Raw genomic sequence first — 20,342 nt, 5'->3', positions numbered from 1 at the left:
GGCAAAAGAGTCAATACAGGAAAGAACTGTGTATCCAAAAGGGGAGCAGAAGTAGGAGGCTTCCGTGTATATATAGGAATATCTTTCTCGTCCTTCCCTCCTACACCGCTGCATAAATTGTGGAGAAAGGTCACTGTTTATCCTGAAAACAAAAACAGGCAATATTATTGATGGGCTAATGGAGACGTAAAAAAGGGGGAGGATGTATACATATAGATAAAAACAAAAAATGAAAGGAAAGGAGACATAGAATCAGCACAGAGGAGCAAAAAGTTGCCAATATTAACTATTTACATGTACTTTATTATTCATTAAGGAGTAATCCAAAAAAAACCCCAAAGGCGCTATAGCATTCCAATCTAAAGGAAGGATGAGTAACTAATTGACTCATTTAGTCCCTTTGGGACCAATGTGTCCAGAACTGAGATCCATTTCGCCTCACATTGTGCCAGGCATTATTTAAGGTCACCACCCCTGATACCCCCATCTATGGCATCAATGCCCTCACTTTTAACTGAGAGGGGTCGCAGGAGTGGTGTGACCTAAAATGCCTGGGTAAAGTTTTCAAAAGAGTGATATCTGTTGCCGAGCCAGCCGCAGAAATGTCCCTCACATGTTCCCTGACCCTAATACGAAACTCCCGTGAGGTGAGGCCGACATAGGTCAGAGGACATGTGCAGGTCGCAAAGTACACCACGTGCGTAGTACTGCACGTGATGTACTGCTTGATAGTAAATGTATTTCGGCCATCAGAAGAGGAGAAAGATGTACTACGGATTATATTACTACATGCCACACAGTGGCCACAAGGATAGCAGCCATGTAATGGGCTCCTAGGGCCAAAGACGTTTGATTTGGGAGGAACATAAAGGACCATCTGGTGAGGAGCCATTAAGTTTTTGGCCCTCCTCGGGGTCATCAAAGGATTCTTAGGGAGTGTCTCAGCCAAGACCGGATCAGTTAGGAGTACAGACCAATGTTTTTTCATATCACGCATAGTGGTCCATTCCTGGCTGAACGATCCAATGAACCTCACCACAGAATGACTTATTGGAATCTTTTGGGGCATATTTCAATAGTTGTGCACGAGTTTTTTTGGCCCTATTGTAGCCTCGTTGTACGCTTCTCTTGCTGTATCCTCTGTCGAGGAAGCGGTCCCGAAGGTCTACTGCCTGTGCCTCGAAGGAGGCATCTGAGGAGCAGATGCGCCTCATCCTTAAAAATTGTCCCGTCGGGATGGCACGTATGACAGGTGGATTATGGGCGGATGTGGTGTGTAGCAATGCATTAACTGACGTATCTTTACGGTATACCTCCGTCTGGACTGACCTCTTATTGTCAATTTGAATCTTGACATCCAAGAAGTCAATCTCATGGTTGCTACTTTTATAGGTCAATTTGATATTAAACTTGTTAGAATTAAGTTGCCACATAAATTGATCAAGTTGCTCCGCTGGGCACTGCCACACAAAGAATGTCGTCTATATATCTTAGCCAACACTGCACATGGGCGCAAGCCTCCACGCCCCCATCGCCAAATACCAGCCTCTCCCAGTACCCTAGGAAGAGGCCGGCATATGAAGGCGCACAGGCCGCGCCGCTGTAAATAGAAAATATCTTTGAAAACAAAATAATTGTGTGACAGGGCGAAACGGAGCAACTTTAGGATCAAATCGCCCATAGCTCCACCCCGACCGGACACTTCAAGGAAGAAGCGCACTGCCCTGAGCCCATCCTCATGGGCTATACAGGTGTACAGGCCCTCGACGTCCGCTATAACAATCAGCATATCGTCCTCCATAAAGATGCCATCAACGCGCCCCAGGACGTCCGTCGTGTCGCGAACATAAGAGGGTAGTGTCTCTACTATAGGTTTTAGGTAATAGTCTATAAATCGACATATAGGCTCACACAAACCCTCTATGCCGGACACGATGGGACACCCAGGCGGGTTGACAGCATCTTTATGGATCTTAGGTAGGACTTAAAATGTAGGCGTTTTAAGGTATTTCTTTATCGTTCCTATGTGAGACAGAGACATTGGGGTGTATAGCTTCTGCCTCCGGAGGACACACAAAGTGCTACTCTAAAAAGTGTAGCTCCTCCCTCTGAGCATATACACCCCCTGGATAACCAGATCTAGCCAGTTCATTGCTTTGTGTTCAGGAGGCATACATCCATACATGCATTCTCATCTGATTTTTCATTTTTGGAAGATTTTGAAGAAAAGCGGGTCCAAGTCTGGACCCCCGGCATGTCCCTTCTCACCCCACTGTGTCGGCGGTGTTGTTAAGGTTGATTCCAAGGCTTGAGCCTTACATGCCGCGCTCCTTCACCATCCCTCGGGCTCTGGCTTGAAGTGGGAGCCAGCACGGTTCTCCATGCTTTGCAGGAGACCGGTCTCCATCCGCAGCCCTTCAGGATCCTGCTGGACGGAGCACTCATCCCCAGGGACATGGCCCTGCATCTCAGCAAGCTAAGTACCTGAGACGTTTATGTTCTGGGGGTCCCTGTACTTTTATTATGTGGGGAGAGTGTGCTGAGTGTTTTTTGTGACATTTCCGGCGGGTTCTCTGGCTGTCGCCTGAGAACCGCGCCGATGGTGCCTGCGCGCCGGCCGCACCGCTCAAATTTAGGCCCCGGCTTTGCCGGAGGCCTACTTTCGGTTTCACTGCCCTCGCATGTCATTCATGCAGAGGGAAAGTGTGGCTCCGCCCAGCGGCCGTTCTGCACAGGGGAGAGACACTCCTCACTGAGTACATGTCTCCTCCCCTGTAAGTCTCTTTGGCCCTCCAGATCCCGCTCTCAGGGTTGGCCCCGCCCCCTCTCCTCGCTCCGGCGCCATTTTATCAGCGTTTTCTCTGCAATCAGCACTGGCTGCAGCATCCCTGCTGAGGTGCTTGGGGGTCCGGGCTTTGAGATCTGGAGGGCACACAACACCGCTCCAGCGGTCTGGTAAGCCACAACCTCTGGTTGTGGGTCTCCATATATACTCTCTGGGGGTCACTCTGGCAAGAGCCCCCACTTCAGCAGCATGTCTCACACGAGGAGCAAGGCTCCAAAGCTATATTCAGTATGCACTGCATGTAAGCTCGTGCTGCCTGAACCGAGCACATATCCACATTGTGATGCCTGCTCTGCCCTGACAATGCCTCAGCCTGGAATCGCCCCCCCAGTGGTCTCCGGCTGCTCCGGCTCCTGTGGCTGAACCCCCGGCTTGGGTAGAATCCTTCTCTAGGTCAATCTCCCAGTCTTTTGCCGACTCCATGGGACAGCTGTCCCAGACTTTGCTGAACATGCATCAGCCCCCTTCACAGGGTGCCTCTGCTGCTAGGGCTCTCTCAGCGGAGCTCACAGAGGATTCATCATCTGGTCCCAGACCCCGTCCTCCTAAAAGGAGACGCAGGGTCCCCTCTCCTTCCTCGTCCCGCGGCTCTGATTCAAGAGCTGACTCGCAGGACGAGGAGGATGCCTTTACTGGGGGCTCGGAGGCTACCTCCATGTGCCCCATTGATCTGTCCGAAAGTATCTCAGATGTTAGTGATTTGATTGCGTCCATTAATTCTGTACTGGACCTCAATCCGCCAGTATTAGAGGAGCAACCTTCTCTGGCAGAAAAGCACCAGTTTACCTTGCCTAAGAGGACAAGGAGTGTGTTCTTTAACCACTCCAGTTTTCAGGCCACTGTGACCAAGCCTAGGGCCTGTCCTGACAAACGCTTCCCAAAGCGTGGTTCTGATGACCATTTTCCCTTTCCACCTGAGGTGGTCAAGGAGTTGGCTCATTCACCAAAGGTAGACCCTCCGGTGTCTAGACTCTCAGCCCGGACCGTTGTATCAGTGGCTGATGGCACCTCTCTTAAGGATTCCACTGACCGCCAGGTTGACCTTCTGGCCAAATCTGTATATGAGGCGGCAGGGGCCTCGTTCTCCCCATCTTTTGCAGCAGTGTGGGCTCTCAAAGCCATCTCTGCTTCTCTAGAGGAGATGCATTCCCTCACCAGGGAATCTATGCCCGAAATGGTTGCCTTAACTTCCCAAGCTTCAGCTTTTTCATCCTATGCCATGTCTGCCATGCTGGAGGCTTCTCACCGCACTGCGGTGGCCTCGGCTAATTCCCTCGCTATCCGCAGGATCTTGTGGCTTCGAGAGTGGAAGGCAGATGCTTCTTCAAAGAAGTACCTTGCTGGGCTCCCTTTTGCTGGATTCAGGCTATTCGGTGAACAACTGGATGAAATTATTAAGGAAGCTACTGGCGGGAAGAGTACTTCCATGCCACAAACTAAAACCAGGAAACCTGCCCAGGGTAGGAACCAGTCGAGGTTTCGTTCCTTTCGTTCCTCCAACTGGTCATCCTCTAAGCCCTCGGCCTCGTCCACTAACTCAGCCAAGGACCAAAAATCCAACTGGCGCACAAAGGCACGTCCACAGAAGACCGCAGGAGCTGCTGCCACTAAGGCAGCCTCCTCTTGACTATCTGGCCGCACCAGCAACGTCCTTAGTCGGTGGCAGGCTCTCCCACTTTGGCGACGTGTGGTTTCAACACGTCTCTGATGAGTGGGTGCGGGATATCATCTCCCACGGCTACAGGATAGAATTCTCTTCCAGCCCGCCAGACAGATTTTTTCTGTCAACTCACCCCTGCTCCAAGGCCGCCACCTTCTCTCAGGCTGTGGCATCCTTGCAGGCCAACGGAGTAATTGTACCGGTTCCCGCCCGGGAACGGTTCAGAGGTTTCTACTCTAATCTCTTCCTAGTCCCCAAAAAGGACGGTTCCTTCCGGCCCATCCTGGATCTCAAGCTTCTCAACAAGCATGTTCAGGTGCGGCATTTTCGCATGCAGTCTCTGCGATCAGTCATTACCTCAATAACCCAAGGAGATTTCCTGGCATCCATCGACATCAGAGATGCCTATCTGCATGTGCCAATTTCAGTTTCACACCAGCGTTGGCTACGTTTTGCAATCGGAGAGGAACATTTCCAATTCGTGGCTCTCCCCTTCGGGTTAGCCACGGCCCCTCGAGTATTCACCAAGGTCATGGCAGCAGTGGTTGCGGTTCTGCACCTCCAGGGGTTGGCAGTGATTCCTTACCTGGACGACCTTCTAGTCAAGGCTTCATCCAGCGCAGACTGTCAGCGGAGTGTCTCGCTCACTCTCGCCACTCTAGCCCAATTCGGGTGGCTTGTCAATCTGCCCAAATCCACTCTGACCCCGACCCAGAGGCTCACGTACCTAAGTATGCAGTTCGAGACTCTGCCGGCACTTGTGAAGCTGCCCTTAGTCAAACAGCAGTCCCTCCATCTGGCGGTGCGCTCTCTGCTGAGGCCCCGCTGTCATTCCATCAGGCACCTAATGCAGGTGCTGGGTCAGATGGTGGCGTCAATGGAGGCTGTTCCCTTTGCCCAGTTCCTTCTGCGTCCTCTGCAGCTGGACATTCTCCGCTGTTGGGACAAGCGGACTTCCTCCTTGCACAGGCTAGTGGCTCTGTCGCCACAGACCAGGGGCTCCCTTCAGTGGTGGCCTCGGCCCCTCTCTCTGTCTCAGGGGCGCTCTTTCCTGGCCCCTCCTCACCACGGATGCCAGTCTATCCGGCTGGGGAGCGGTATGTCTCCACCACCGAGCGCAGGGCACTTGGACTCCGTCCGAGTCAGCCCTCTCGATCAATGTGCTGGAAACCAGAGCTGTGCTTCTAGCTCTCCTAGCCTTTCACCACCTGTTGGCGGGCAAGCACATCCGAGTCCAGTCAGACAACGCGACAGCGGTTGCCTACATCAATCACCAAGGCGGGACACGCAGCCGCCTCGCAATGTTGGAGGTTCAACGCATCCTTCAATGGACGGAGGACTCAAAGTCCACCATATCCGCAGTCCACATCCCAGGCGTGGAAAACTGGGAAGCAGATTATCTCAGCCGTCAAACCGTGGACAGTGGCGAGTGGTCCCTGCATCCGGCAGTGTTTCGGTCAATCTGCCGCAAGTGGGGCACTCCGGAAGTGGATCTAATGGCATCCCGGCACAACAACAAGGTTCCGGTTTACGTGGCTCGCTCCCACGATACTCAGGCCTTTGCAGCGGACGCTCTGGTTCAAGATTGGTCCCAGTTTCGTCTGTCCTACGTGTTTCCCCCTCTAGCTCTCTTGCCCAGAGTTCTGCGCAAGATCAGAATGGAGGGCCGTCGGGTCATCCTCATTGCTCCGGACTGGCCCAGGCGAGCTTGGTACCCAGACCTGCTCCATCTGTCCGTAGAGGTGCCGTGGCATCTTCCGGACCGTCCAGACCTTCTCTCACAAGGTCCGTTTTTCCGCCAGAAGTCTGCGGCTCTCAGATTGACTTCGTGGCTCTTGAGTCCTGGACCTTGACGGCTTCTGGTATTCCTCCTGAAGTCATCTCCACTATGACTCGGGCTCGGAAGTCTTCCTCGGCCAAAATCTATCACAGGACCTGGAGAATTTTCCTGTCCTGGTGTCGCTCTTCCGGCCATGCTCCTTGGCCTTTTTCCTTGCCGACCCTTCTGTCCTTTCTACAGTCCGGTCTGCAGCTAGGACTATCCCTCAATTTCCTCAAGGGACAAGTCTCGGCTCTATCAGTGCTGTTCCAGCGGCGTATCGCCCGGCTGGCTCAGGTCCGCACCTTCATGCATGGCGCGTCTCACATCATTCCGCCTTACCGGCGGCCCTTGGATCCCTGGGACCTCAATTTGGTCCTCACGACCTTGCAGAAACCCCCCTTTGAGCCTCTTAGGGAGGTTTCTTTGTTTCGGCTTTCACAGAAAGTGGTCTTTCTAGTGGCCATAACTTCCCTCAGGAGAGTCTCTGATTTGGCTGCGCTCTCTTCGGAGTCACCTTTTTTGGTTTTTCATCAAGACCAGGTGGTTCTCCGTCCAACTCCGTACTTTCTCCCTAAGGTGGTTTCTCCTTTCCACCTTAACCAGGACATTTCCCTGCCTTCCTTTTGTCCAGCTCCTGTTCATCGCTTTGAAAAAGCGTTGCATACTCTGGATCCTGGTGCGGGCGCTCCGGATCTATGTGTCTCGCACCGCTGTTCTTTGGCGGTGCACCTCTCTTTTTGTGCTAACCACAGGTCGGCGTAAGGGCCTCTCGGCTTCTAAGCCGACCTTGGCTCGTTGGATTAGGTCGGCCATTTCCGATGCCTACCAGTGTACTCAGGTGCCTCCCCCGCCGGGGATCAAGGCACACTCGACCAGAGCTGTCTGTGCCTCTTGGGCTTTCAAGCACCAGGCTACGGCTCAGCAGGTCTGTCAGGCTGCCACTTGGACTAGCCTGCATACCTTTTCAAAGCACTACCAAGTGCATGCTCATGCTTCGGCAGATGCGAGCTTGGGCAGACGCACCCTTCAGGCGGCTGTCGCCCATTTGTGAAGTTAGGCTCTGCCTACTTCTCAGTTTTTCTGTTTATTCCCACCCATGGACTGCTTTGAGACGTCCCAATGTCTGGGTCTCCCATAGGAACGATAAAGAAAAAGAGAATTTTGTTTACTTACCGTAAATTCTTTTTCTTATAGTTCCGTATTGGGAGACCCAGCACCCTCCCTGTTGCCTGTTGGCAGTTTCTTGTTCCGCGTGTTATCACCGGCTGTTGTCGTGGACAGAGTCTCCGGTTGTTCCGGTTCTTGCTCTGTCTTTACTTGTGGGTGGCTATTCTCCTTCAGCTTTTGCACTAAACTGGCTAGATCTGGTTATCCAGGGGGTGTATATGCTCAGAGGGAGGAGCTACACTTTTTAGTGTAGTACTTTGTGTGTCCTCCGGAGGCAGAAGCTATACACCCCAATGTCTGGGTCTCCCAATACGGAACTATAGGAAAAAGAATTTACGGTACGTAAACAAAATTCTCTTTTTTTGCACAGACCTTCTAGCATCTTTTTGGTAATAATTCCCTCCTCATGAACCCGTGTCAGAATCGCGGTGAGGTCCCTAGAGAATCCAGCCAAGGGGCTGCTCGGGAGTCTGCTGTATGTTCCTTTGTCACGCAACTGCCTTAGAACTTCACATTCATACATCTCATGAGAAAGAACCACAATGTTCCCCCCCTTGTCAGCGGGCTTGATGACTATATCCTCATAGTTCTGTAATTCCATGAGGGCCGTCCGCTGAATATGTGTCAAATTATCACCCCTACGTTTAGTAGGGATCTTTCTAAAATCTTCACTGACCAGCCTTGTGAAAATTTCAACGGCTGGACTCAAAGACAAGGGGGGAATTTTGTGGATCTTGGCATAAGGGACTGAGGAAACGCACCTGCAGAAGTATGTTCTTGCTCCTGGAGGAGATCTTCCAAGTTTTGAATGGCGTCTTTCTTTTTTTTCCAATTTAAAATTTTATTAATTTTCAAAAGAATACAGTATTAGAACACACATCCATGTTGTATCAATGATGCTAATCAAAAGTCAATGCAACACTAAGCCTACGCGGGCTTTGTAATATTCTATGGATGGCAGAAATGGTACATAGATAATCATTTAAGGCCTTAGATAATGATAAAACAACAAGAGGAGGTTAAGGCAAGTAAAGTCATAGAATCCAGAGAAGAAGGGGTAATTTAGAAGAGGAGGAGGAGAGATAAAAAGCAGAATGAGAGTAGGGTGAAGCGACCGGGACTGATACAATGTCTATTGAGCTAAGATTTGTTGAGAGTGTGGCGTAAGCTGTCTGAAAGAGAGAAAACCAGAGTGCCCCCATTCCGGAGATTAAATTAGGTCCAGAAATTTTTTACTAGATAGGAAAGATTCCCACTGGAGCCACTTAGTGGCTGTCTCCACCGTTTGCCCACGTGACTGGGCCATCACCATTTCCATGCGGTGAATCACATTTACCTCAGTTACCCACTCGTCAAACGTCGGAGGGTTAGAATCTTTCCAGCGCCGAGGAATCACTGTCTTAGCGGCCTGGAGAAGGTGGCCCAAGATAGATTTCTTAAAAACCCTTTCCGCTATGCTAAAGATATACAATAAAACTGCCTCCGGGCGACTAGGGACTACGATCCCTGTGGCCTCCTGTATGGCTGCCAGTACTTTGCTCCAAAAGGCCGACAGGCTCGGACAGTGCCACCAGATGTGAGACATGGTGCCACCTTGGGCTCCACATCGCCAGCAAGTGTCAGGTATTTCGGGGCACCATGCATGAAGGGACGCCAGGACCCTGTACCACCTGGAAAGTATTTTATAGCTGGTTTCTTGCATCCTAGTGGCAACCACGGACCTGTGGGTCAGGCGGAAACAACGCTCCCATTGATTCTCGGAAATCATTTGATTTGAGCTCTGACTCCCATGCTTTACAAAAGCGAGGAGGTGACACCTCTACTGAACTCGTCATAATCCTATACACTCTTGATATTGCATGGCGCGTATCAGAGGAACCAGTGCAAAGGTCTTCAAAGGGTGTTTGGGGCGAGAGGTGGGCCACGACAGTGTCTTGTGAGGTCAAGAAGTGTTTGAGTTGGGCATATTCAAAATGGAATCGTAGTTTGAAATTACGGCTCTCTATCATCTCCCGTAGTGGGAGGAGGGACCCCCCCGGGGCCACCCGATTTAGTCTCAAAGGATTCAATTTCGTGCTTCCCAGAAAATTGTTTGACGCTCCCGGTAAAAACTCCGGGTTATCGGTCAGCGGCATAAGGGGCCCTATAGGCCGGATCAGGAGATTGCGTGATGACAGAGTGGACCGTTTTCAATGTTTGTTTAGTACTATAGGACATCTCAATCTTATGCTTGGTGAGGAGCGGCCAGGTCCAGGGCAGGGTCGGCAGTGATAAGGGGCACATACTTTGTGCTAGGCTAACCCAAAGCTTAGAGCAAGAGTTATGCAAAAGGTCTAGGACCCTGGCGTGGGCGGCTGCCAGGTAGTACCTTCTGCAGTCAGGCAATCCCGTTCCTCCCGCACCCTTAGTCCTAGTTAAGACGCTACTCCCTATACGGGCACGCCTTCCAGACCAAACAAATCGACCGAATATGCATTGCATCTTGGCCCAATAGGTTGCTGGAACATAGACCGGAACCGTCTGTATCAAATACAACAATCTTGGCACAGCCGTCATTCTAAGTGCACTGATCCTGCCAAACCATGAGAGAGTACCCCTATGCCACCAGCTAAATCCCCCTCGAGCCGTGACAGGAAGCTTTGGTAGTTTAGTTGAAAGAGCCTGGACAGGTTAGAAGGGATTTTGATGCCTAAATATCCAATACTACCTTGAGGTGGCCATCTGAAGGGAAAGTTTGGTTTTATAACATTCACAGTTGATTGGGGTAAAGATATATTTAGGGCCTCTGATTTATCGAAATTGATTTTAAAATTGGACCACTTGCTAAAACGGTCTAGCACCATCATTAAGGATGGGAGGGATGTGAAGGGGTTACACAGATATAAAAGGAGATCGTCAGCGAAGGCAGCGCACTTATGCTCCCGATTGGCGATCTTGATGCCCTGTATGTCCGGGTTCACCCGGATGGCCGACAACAAGTGCTCCATAACTAAGACATATAGTAACGGTGACAGCGTACATCCCTGCCGGGTCCCGTTTCGAATGGAGAAGGGTCTCGACAGAGTGCCATTAATCTTAAGGTGGGCAGTCGGGGAATTATATAAAGCCATAATTTTAGACGAGAAAACCGGTCCCAGGCCTATATGTTCTAGGGTCTGAGAGAGCGACTGCCAGGACACCCTGTCGAAAGCCTTCTCAGCATCCAAAGACAGCAACATCAAGGGGAGTTTCTTAGTGTGTACGTGTTGGATTAAATCCAGAGTTTTTATGGTGTTGTCCCTTGCCTCTCTACCAGGGACAAACCCGACCTGATCCAAGTGGATCAAGTCAGGGAGCAGGGGGCCAAGTCTATTTGCCAAAAGCTTGGCATAGATTTTTAAATCTACATTAAGAAGCGATATCGGTCTAAAACTACTACACGCCGTGGGGTCTTTTCCGGCCTTACGGAGTAGCGAGATATGAGCCGTGGTGGACTGGGGCGGAAAGGGGACAGATTCTGAAATTGAATTAAAGGAAAGGAGCATAAGGGGCGCTAATTGTTCTGAAAAGGATTTATAAAATTTAGCGGGGAGCCCATCGGGGCCAGGACTCTTATTGCCAGGAGTGTCGCGAATCATTGCCAATAAATCCTCCAGTAGAAATGGGCTTTCCAAGTTATTGATTACAGAGCTATCGAGACATCTAAAAGGTGAGGGCATTGAAGGATACCCATCACTCGACCTGGGGGGCTCAGCAGGTAAATTATATAACTTGGAATAATAGTTATGGAAGGTGTTTGAGATGTCCGGGGTGGCGTAAAGTAATTCGTCGCGTGAGTTCTTAATGCAGGGAATGAGGGTATGGGCTCTCTCCTCCCTCAACGAGTTTGCCAACAGTCTGCCGGGTTTATCCCCAAACTCATAAAACCTCCCCTTTCCCACCTGCATTAGACGTTGATATGAGGAATCAAGCAATTTTTTAACCTCGAACCTAGCTCGTAAGAGGGCTTGTAAATTTGTGGCCGATAAGGCTCGCTTGTGGATGAGCTCCAGTTCAGAAACCCTATGGAGAGCTTTTACTATATCCTGGGCCTTTTCTTTCTTGATTCGGGACCCGTGCTTAATAAAAATACCTCGGAGGACACATTTCAATGCTTCCCACTTATAAGTGGGGGCTGTGTCATCTGCCGAGTGGTCTTCCATGAACCTTGCAATAGAGGTCTGGATATCAGAAACACAAAGCTCATCCAGTAGCAACGACTCATTCAGCCGCCACGACCCTCTAGGGGTCGAAAGAGAGGGGATCTCAATCGTGCAATAAACCGGCGCATGCTCTGACCACAATATGTTATCCATTCTCGTGTGTTGGATCCAGGGGAGCGCGCTATGTTGTATTAGTATGTAATCAAGACGACTATAGGAATCCTGGGTGTGGGAATAAAAACTATAGTCTCTATCCGACGGGTGCTGTATTCTCCAGGTGTCGAACAAATGAATACGCAATAAAGCTTTTTTAATCCGTTTAATGGTAGTGTATGTAATGCTAGATTTCCCCTTCGAGTTGTCTAAGGTAGGGTCTAGGGTGACATTAAGGTCACCACATAAAATCACCGTACCCTGTATCAGGGGGATCGCGGCGTCGATCAAACTGGAAATAAAACTGTCCTGTCTTTGATTTGGGGCGTATGCGTTAATTATTGTGAATATATGGGTCCCCACCCTCAGTGAAAGAATTATATATCTTCCAAGACTATCTGTCGTGCACTTTAGGATCTGATGTGGGAGGGATTTATGGATGGCTATCGCCACCCCTTTAGAGCGGGAGTCAGGGTTGTCCGAGGACACCCATGTCCGGTAATATTTATTTTTAAGAATAGGGGCATGTCCTTGTTTGAAGTGTGTCTCCTGGAGACACGCTATCCTCACCTTCCTTTTATGAAGATGATACAGTATCTGTGACCTTTTCTCCAGAACATTGAGGCCTCTGGTGTTGAAAGAAGCGATGGTTAGGTCCGCCATCTATAAAAGAATAGGATATTAGAAATATATAAGAGACGGGATCGAACACGATCAGCCCAGCCGCTGGAGATAGAAAGAAAAGAAGACTTGAGGAATACAGAATGTAGCGGGTGAGAAAGGAAGAGAGAGAAGAAAACAAGAACAACAGGCAAAAAAAGCCTAGCACAACAGACTAAATCTGAACAAATGTTCCTAGGGAACATATCCGCCTCATCTAGGCAGGACAGGGGATCCCAACCTATTTGGGGAGAAAGGATGTCAGACATAACCGAGCAGAGCTCCATATAAACTAAAAAAAAAAAAACATAAAGGATAACCATAGATACCGGTAAAAGTGACAAATGCTTATGTAATACGGGCTATGAATAGACTGGAATGTAACGTGTGGAAGCCCAGCAACTCAAAATACTGTAAAAAGTATAAGTCATATAGGCGTATTCAGCTATTAATTTCCTCCATATCGGTTACCGCGGACGGCCCGCCCTGCGGCCCCGTTCTCCTCTTGGAGGTAACCCCCTTGCTGGACTCGGAAGGAGGAGTTGGTCCGGAAGAGGCAAGCCGTTCCCTGGGCACCCAGGGCTGGAGTAGAGTGGTTGGCCAGGCTGCAATAGAGATTGTAGGCAAATTCAGACTCTCAGTAAAAGCCGGGAGGTCCTCTGGGGAACGTAGGACCATCCATCGGGAATCTTTCTGTACCGAAAGGGAAAATGGAAATCCCCACCGGAACGGTAAACCCCTCTTTTAGGACATCAAGAAGGGGCTTAAGAGTCGCACGTTGGGCCAGAGTGTGCCGTAAGAGATCTGGCATTATGCGGATGGTAAAGCCATTGTATAAAAGATTCTGTTTCCTCCTGGCTGCTTGTAGAATGGCCTCTTTTATAGCGAAAAAATGCACTCTGCATACAATATCTCTCGGGCGGGGGTCATTTGGATCCGGAGGGCGTAGAGCCCTATGGGCTCTATCAAGTTCAAGGGTAGCTCCCGGTGGCCTCTTTAGCAAATTGTTAAAAATGGCACGGAGAGCAGCGGGAATATCAGGAGCAGCAATAGATTCCGGGAGACCTCTAACTCGTAGATTGTTCCGTCTGTTTCTGTTTTCTAAATCATCCACATGTTGTTGAAGGGCAAATAGTTGCTTGGATTGGTTTTCTACAGTCTCCTGGATAGATTGAATGGACATCTGGGAATTTGATTGTTGCTCCGCTAGGGTGTCAACCCTGTGAGTAAGTGAGGAGAGATCCTGCCGCAGCTGGATAAATTCCTGCTTACACTCCGCCACTACTTGATTGGCCAAAGCTGCGATGTCGTTCTTGGTGGGGATTGCTTGTAACAGTGCCCGCAGGTCTGCCAGGGATGCCGGGCGATCCTCGCCCCTCGAGGCGGCAGCGTGAGGTATAGTGGGGTATGCATAGAAAGAATCCTGCAAGGCTGGACCATATATTAGCGTTTGTGTGTTTTGGGGGTTCTTTATGTTGTCCCATACTTGTGGCATAGATGCATGACAAATTGGTGGTGACCCCAGTACCCTGGGACCCCCATTCATGGGGATCAATGGGCCCCTTTCCAGGTCCCCGCCTGTGGCAGTTGGGCTCTCAGCCCAGGAGGATCCGGTGGACCACTGATCTGGGGAGGGAGGGGGCACTTCCCTCTGGGGTATCCCCCAGGACTCATTGGCAGCCACCCAAAGTTCATGGGGGCCCTCCTCTATTTCCAGGTCCCCCTGGGGATCGTGTGGCTCCTGATAAGAGGCTGATGCTGCTACTCCCCCCTCTGGCTCGGGCCCCGCTCCCCAGCTCTTCCTGAGGCCCCTGTACCTGGGCCTTATAGTCCAGCAGGCCACCAGTACCGGCTCCTGTTCCCCCCTCACCTCTGATCGCTGTGCTTGTGGGTGAGGACAGGGCTGCTGGTGCCTGCAGTGCAGCTTCTTCATGCAGCGCCTGTTTCTTCAGTGCTCGGGCCCGCAGCGGTGACTCATCTCCTGAGCCCGAGCACATGTGCGCCCGCGCGCCACACTTCCCCCAGCTCCACTGGCGCCGGCTGCAGGCAGGGTGGCAAGGCTCCCCGGCTCCGTCAGAGGCGCAGCGGAGGGCGAGGTGAGTAGAGCTGCATTCGTGGTCGGCCCGGCCTCCCGCCCTGGTCCGCCTGCTAGCGTCTCCGGGTTGCGGCCGCCATCTTGGAATGGCGCCGCTGGCGGTACCGCGTCTTCCGTTGTGGTGGATCCGCCAGCTCCCGCCGCCGCCATGGGTCTTTAGGAGGGTCTTCCCGGATCGTGGGGGGTCTCTGCTGCCTCTTGTCTCCTTTGGGACTCCAGGCTTGTCGCCCCCTCGGGCACCGGGATGGTGCTTCCTTTTCCTTCAAGCCCTGCAGGCCGCAGTTCCCTTCCTGGCTGTGACAGGGTCCCAGGCTCCCTAGAACGGGTGAGGTAAGCCCCGATGTTGCCCTGGGATGCAGGGGGTTGCCCTGAGGTGCTGGGCTTTTTCTTCTTTGGAGCAGATTTGCCCATTATAGATAGTACACCGGCACTATAGGGGATTATTTAGAGGAGCTCCAGCAAGTAGCGTCCTCACTCGGCCATGTCCAGCTCCGCCCCTCGATTGGCGTCTCTTTCCACTTGACTCGCTGAGGTGTGGTCCCGCTTGTGAAAGAGTTTTTTTTAAAATTAGTTTGCGGGCAAACAAATTGACATCCTTCAAAGCTGTGAAAAGATGGAATGAATTGGAGGGGGAGAAGGTCAAACCTTGTGACAGTACCTCCACCTGAGCATCAGAAAGAGTGTGTGCCGATAAATTTATTACCTGCAGCTTCTTGTCGGTTTTCTTGGTCTTTCCATATGGTCCGGGCTGACTGTTTCTTTGCTTGACCCTGGCTCCGACAGTTTCGGCAACGGAAAACGCACTCTCTGATGCTCCAGAGGAGGACCCGTCAGCGGATGTATGGAACACTAGAGACCTCTGATTTATGCAGGAACATTTTTAACCGTTAACGGAGAAAGATAATCTAAACAAAAGGTTTTCACCTCTGAACTACATAATGTCTGTGACATTAGTCAGGATGACCAGTAGAGTCATGATAGAATCTGATTTGCTCTGTTCAAGACGTGTGGCTATACAAAAGGTGAAATAAGTATTGAATACATCACCAATTTTCTATATAAATATATTTCTTAAGGTGCTATTGACATGAATTTCACACCAGATGTCTGTAGCAACTCATCTATCAACACAGCCAAAGAAGTCAATGCTTTTAACGACCAATAATCCACATACTGCAATGCTTTTTATTTCTTCATGTTTTAATCAATAAAAATTTTTTATATTTTTTTATAGGGGGTCTAAATTGTATTTCAGTAATCACATATTATGTTTGTTTCCTCAGATTACCACTCTGCATCAGGATAAATCCGCCATTGAAAGTCTTCTCTACAGGGCCATGGAAATGTTTAGAGCAAATCTCAAGTCTATGTATTCTTCTCCTGTAAGTTATTCCTATACAGAAGTTTAGTATATCAATAATTTTAGCTTCTATACAAGCTTTTTTTTTTTTTTTTTTCCCTCACTCCCAAACATGTTGCGCACTTAAAGGGAACCTGTCACCACTTTTTTGGCCTATAAGCTGCGGCCACCACCGCCGGGGTCTTATATACATCATTCTAAAATGCTGTATATAAGAGCCCAGGCCGGGAAAATAACCTAAAAAACACTTTATAATACGTACCTAACGGTCGCTGTGGTGGGCCTTATGGGCGTCTCTGTTGTCCGGTACTGGCGCCGCCTCTTTCGGCCATCTTCATCCTCTTTCTGAAGCCTGGGTCCATGACACGGCTACACTCGCCGATCCCGTGCAGGCGCACTACAATACTTTGATCTGCCCTACTCAGGGCAGATCAAAGTACGCCAGCTCAGGACCTGAATGCCGGCGAGTGTGTATGACGTCGAACCCGTCATGCACCGCGGCTAGAGAAGGAGCACAAAGATGGACAAAAGAGGCGGCGCCGGCATCGGACAACGGAGACGCCCATAAGGCCCACAGCACGACCGTTAGGTGAGTATTATAAAGTGTTTTTTATGTTATACCCTCGGCCTGGGCTTTTATATACAGCATGTTAGAATGCTGATATAAGAGCCCACTGGTGGTGGCCGCAGCTTTTAGGCCAAAAAAGTGGTGTCAGGTTCCCTTTAACCCCTTCACGACCATGGACGGAAAGATCCGTCCTTGTGCCCTGGGCCTTAACGACCAAGGACGGATCTTTCCGTCATGGCGGAATCGCGGCACCGGAGCCTCCGGTGACTGCAATATGTTAAGAAAAACCGCAGATTCGGGGAGGAGGGGGACCTGTTCCTGACCTTAGGAGGGGTGGTGCCTCCTCCCCGGACCTACGGAGGCTGTGATTGGCTGACGAACGCCGCTCAACCAATCACAGCCACTGTAATGCTCCAGCCATTTAAAATGACTGAAATATTGAAATCCAGCCCTGGCCAGTGCAGCTGTAGCACTGGCCATTGGCTGGAGCTGGGTGACCTCACTGGATCACCCTCCCCCAGCTCCAATGCTCTGATTGGAGAGATCGGCCTTGTGACCGATTTCTCCAATCACAGTGGACCTGTTGCCGGTGACCGCCCCCATCAGCTTCACTTGTCTCTGCAGCACGCCAGCACACTGAGCACAGTGAGTGTACACAGTGCAATGGCAGGGCGACAGGCTCCGGTCCCATGCTGTTATGAGACCGGAGCATGGGACCCGGAAGTTGCCGCGCTGCCATTGCACTGTATGAAACCGGCGAAAAGCGTCCCGATCCGCCGCTGCCCTCCGCGATCTGCCACCTGTCTCCCCGATCTCCTGCCCGCACCCTCACCCCCACACCTCCCGATCCGCTGCCGCCGCCGCCCTCCATCTGCCACAGTGCCACCGCTCCCCCCAATCTGCTGCCCGGCCCCTCACCCCTCGTGATCGTTGCCCGGCCCCTCACCTCTGTGATGTGCTGCACGATCCCTGTCCTCCTCCATCTGTCATAGTGCCACCGCTCCCTCCGATCTGCTGCCCGGCCCCTCCCCCTCGTGATCGGTGTCTGCCTCCTCCCCTCCGTGATGTGCTGCTCGCCCCCTCCCCTCCGTGATGTGCTGCTCGCCCCCTCCCCTCCGTGATGTGCTGCTCGCCCCCTCCCCTCCGTGATGTGCTGCTCGCCCCCTCCCCTCCGTGATGTGCTGCTCGCCCCCTCCCCTACGTGATGTGCTGCACGCTTCCCCCACCTCTCACCCCCGTGGTCAGCTACCCGCCCCCTCCCCTGTCACCGCCGTGATGTGCGCTCCCTCCCCTGTCACCGCCGTGATGTGCGCTCCCTCCCCTGTCACCGCCGTGATGTGCGCTCCCTCCCCTGTCACCGCCGTGATGTGCGCTCCCTCCCCTGTCACCGCCGTGATGTGCGCTCCCTCCCCTGTCACCCCGTGATCTGTGCTCCCTCACCTGTCACCCCCGTGATCTGCTGTCCGCTCTCCCTCACCTCTCACCCCCGTGATCTGTGCTCTGCTCACCTGTCTCCTCCGTGATCTGTGCTCTGCTCACCTGTCTCCTCCGTGATCTGCGCTGCGCTCCCTCCCCCACCTCTCACCCTCCCCGATCTGCTGCCTCCTTCATCTCCTGTGATCCAGCTGCCTAGATCCATCCTGTAGGGTAACTATCCCCAATCTCACCTCCCACTCCCCTTCCCACCCATCCCCCCCACCCGCCCCCTCCCCCCATCCTCTGCCGCTCCTGCATCCACTGCGCCCTCTCCCATCCGCCCCCACCCTATCCCAGCCGCCGTCTCACAATCACAGATGCTCCCTTTATATGCCGCTGCCCCCCCATCTGCTGCCGCCCCATCTGCCGCCCCCCCCCCCCCCATCTTCCGCTGGTTTTTTTTTTCTATGCCATGGGGGTCTAGTTTCCAAAATGGGGTCACATGTGGGGGAGCTCCACTGTTTCGGCACCTCAGGGGGTCTCCAAACAGCATGGAATATGCTAATTATCCCAGACAATTTTGCGTTTGAAACGTCAAATGACGCTCCTTGCCTTCCGAGCCCTGCTGTGCGCCCAAACATTTGAGTTCCACCACATATGAGGTATCTGCGTACTCAGGAGAAATTGCACAATACATTTTATGGTGCAATTTTTCCTGATACCCTTGTGAAAAAAAAGCTACCTGGTTGAAGTAACAATTTTGTGGTAAAAAAATTTTTTTTTATTTTCACAGCTCAACTCTATTAACTTTTGTGAAGCCCCCAGAGGCTCAAAGTGCTCAATAAACATCTAGATAAATTCCATGAGGGGTCTAGTTTCCAAAATGGGGTCACATGTGGGGGAGCTCCACTGTTTCGGCACCTCAGGGGCTCTCCAAACGCAACATGGTGCGGCTAACGATTCCAGCTAATTTTCTGTTCAAAAAAGTCAAATTGCGCTCCTTCCCTTCCGAGTCCTGCCGTGCGCCCAAACAGTGGTTTTTCGCCATATATGAGGTATCTGCGTGTTCAGTAGAAATTGCCCAACAAATTTTGGGGGTTCATTTAATCCTGCTACCCTTGTGAATATGCAATATTTGAGGCTAAATTAACATTTTTGTTGCAAAAAGTAAAATGTTCATTTTTTCCTTCCACATTGCTTTAGTTACTGTGAAGCACCTGAAGGGTTAATAACCTTCTTGAATGTGGTTTTGAGTAGCCTGAGGGGTGCCGTTTTTGGAATGGTGTCACTTTTGGGTGTTTTGTGTCATGTAGACCTTTCAAAATTGCTTCAAATGTGATGTGGTCCCTAAAAAAAGTGGCTTTGTAAATTTTGTTGTAAAAATGAGAAATTGCTCATAAACTTTGAACCCCTATATCTTCCTTAAATTTTTTTTTTTTTCCCCAAAATTGTTCTGATGTAAAGTAGACATGTGGGAAATGTTATTTATTAATTATTTTGTGTCATATGTCTCGTTGGTTTTAGAGCATAAAAATTCAAAGTTTGAAAATTACAAAATTTTCAAAATTTTCGCGAAATTTCCGTTTTTTTCACAAAGAAATGCAAAAAATATCGGCCTAAATTTACCACTAACATGAAGCCCAATATGTCACGAAAAAACAATCTCAGAATCACCGGGATCCGCTGAAGCGTTCCAGAGTTATAACCTCATAAAGTGACACTGGTCAGAATTGCAAAAAATGGCCTGGTCTTTAGGGTCAAAATAGGCTTGGGGCTAAAGGGGTTAATGTATATTAAAGCGTGAATGCGGTAATAATACATTCTTGATATGGTTAGAGCAAGAATTGTCTTTCTCTGTTTCAAGTATCACATAAAGGCCAAAATATACAGATCTAGCCAAGCAAGGATTTGGGATATGTGCCAGTATATTTCACTGTAACTCTAAAGTATGTCAAATAACAATAAAATCTGTTGAAAAAAGTCCTTATGCCTGCATATTTTTCATCTAGAAAGGCCACATTCATGCTGGCTACAAGGACCTTATGGAGAACTTTCAGCTTCTTGTGAGTAGTCTAACTAAGGAAAAGAATGAGAAAGATGTGAAGCTTGTCCTTAACTTGTTCCAGTCATTCTTGGATGAATTTACACGAGGTTACTCAAAGAAAGAGGATCACGAACCCCAAAAGGTTAGTTGCAGAATTTCTTTCTTTTAGGATTAAAGATATTCTGCCTATAATGCTAGACAACTGTTCATATAAATTTAAATGGAGATAATATATACTGTCCAAAAATGAATTTGGATAACCTTTCTGTCTACTAAGGCAAAAGCCTACCAAGGCTTCTGGCAGAAAGTGCTCCCATGTTCCCTAGACCAGGCACAACCATTTTGACTCTCAAAGGAACACCAGGACTTGA

General features: G+C 50.4%; 1 protein-coding gene across 6 annotated transcripts in view; it reads left to right on the top strand.

Annotated features, from left to right (window-relative positions):
• MYO9B (myosin IXB) overlaps positions 1-20,342 on the top strand; it is a 255,193-nt gene that overhangs the window by 177,597 nt on the left and 57,254 nt on the right. For all 6 annotated transcript variants that reach the window (XM_075314952.1, XM_075314924.1, XM_075314943.1 and 3 more), the window contains 2 exons: positions 15,867-15,965; positions 19,937-20,113. In XM_075314952.1, the coding sequence (XP_075171067.1) occupies positions 15,867-15,965; positions 19,937-20,113 (276 nt within the window). The remainder of the gene's footprint in view (positions 1-15,866; positions 15,966-19,936; positions 20,114-20,342) is intronic.

This window comes from Anomaloglossus baeobatrachus, chromosome 1 (assembly GCF_048569485.1).
Source record: "Anomaloglossus baeobatrachus isolate aAnoBae1 chromosome 1, aAnoBae1.hap1, whole genome shotgun sequence".
Lineage (NCBI taxonomy): Eukaryota > Metazoa > Chordata > Amphibia > Anura > Aromobatidae > Anomaloglossus > Anomaloglossus baeobatrachus.
Note: the sequence above shows the minus strand (reverse complement) of the source record. Positions and strands in the feature narration are given on the sequence as shown.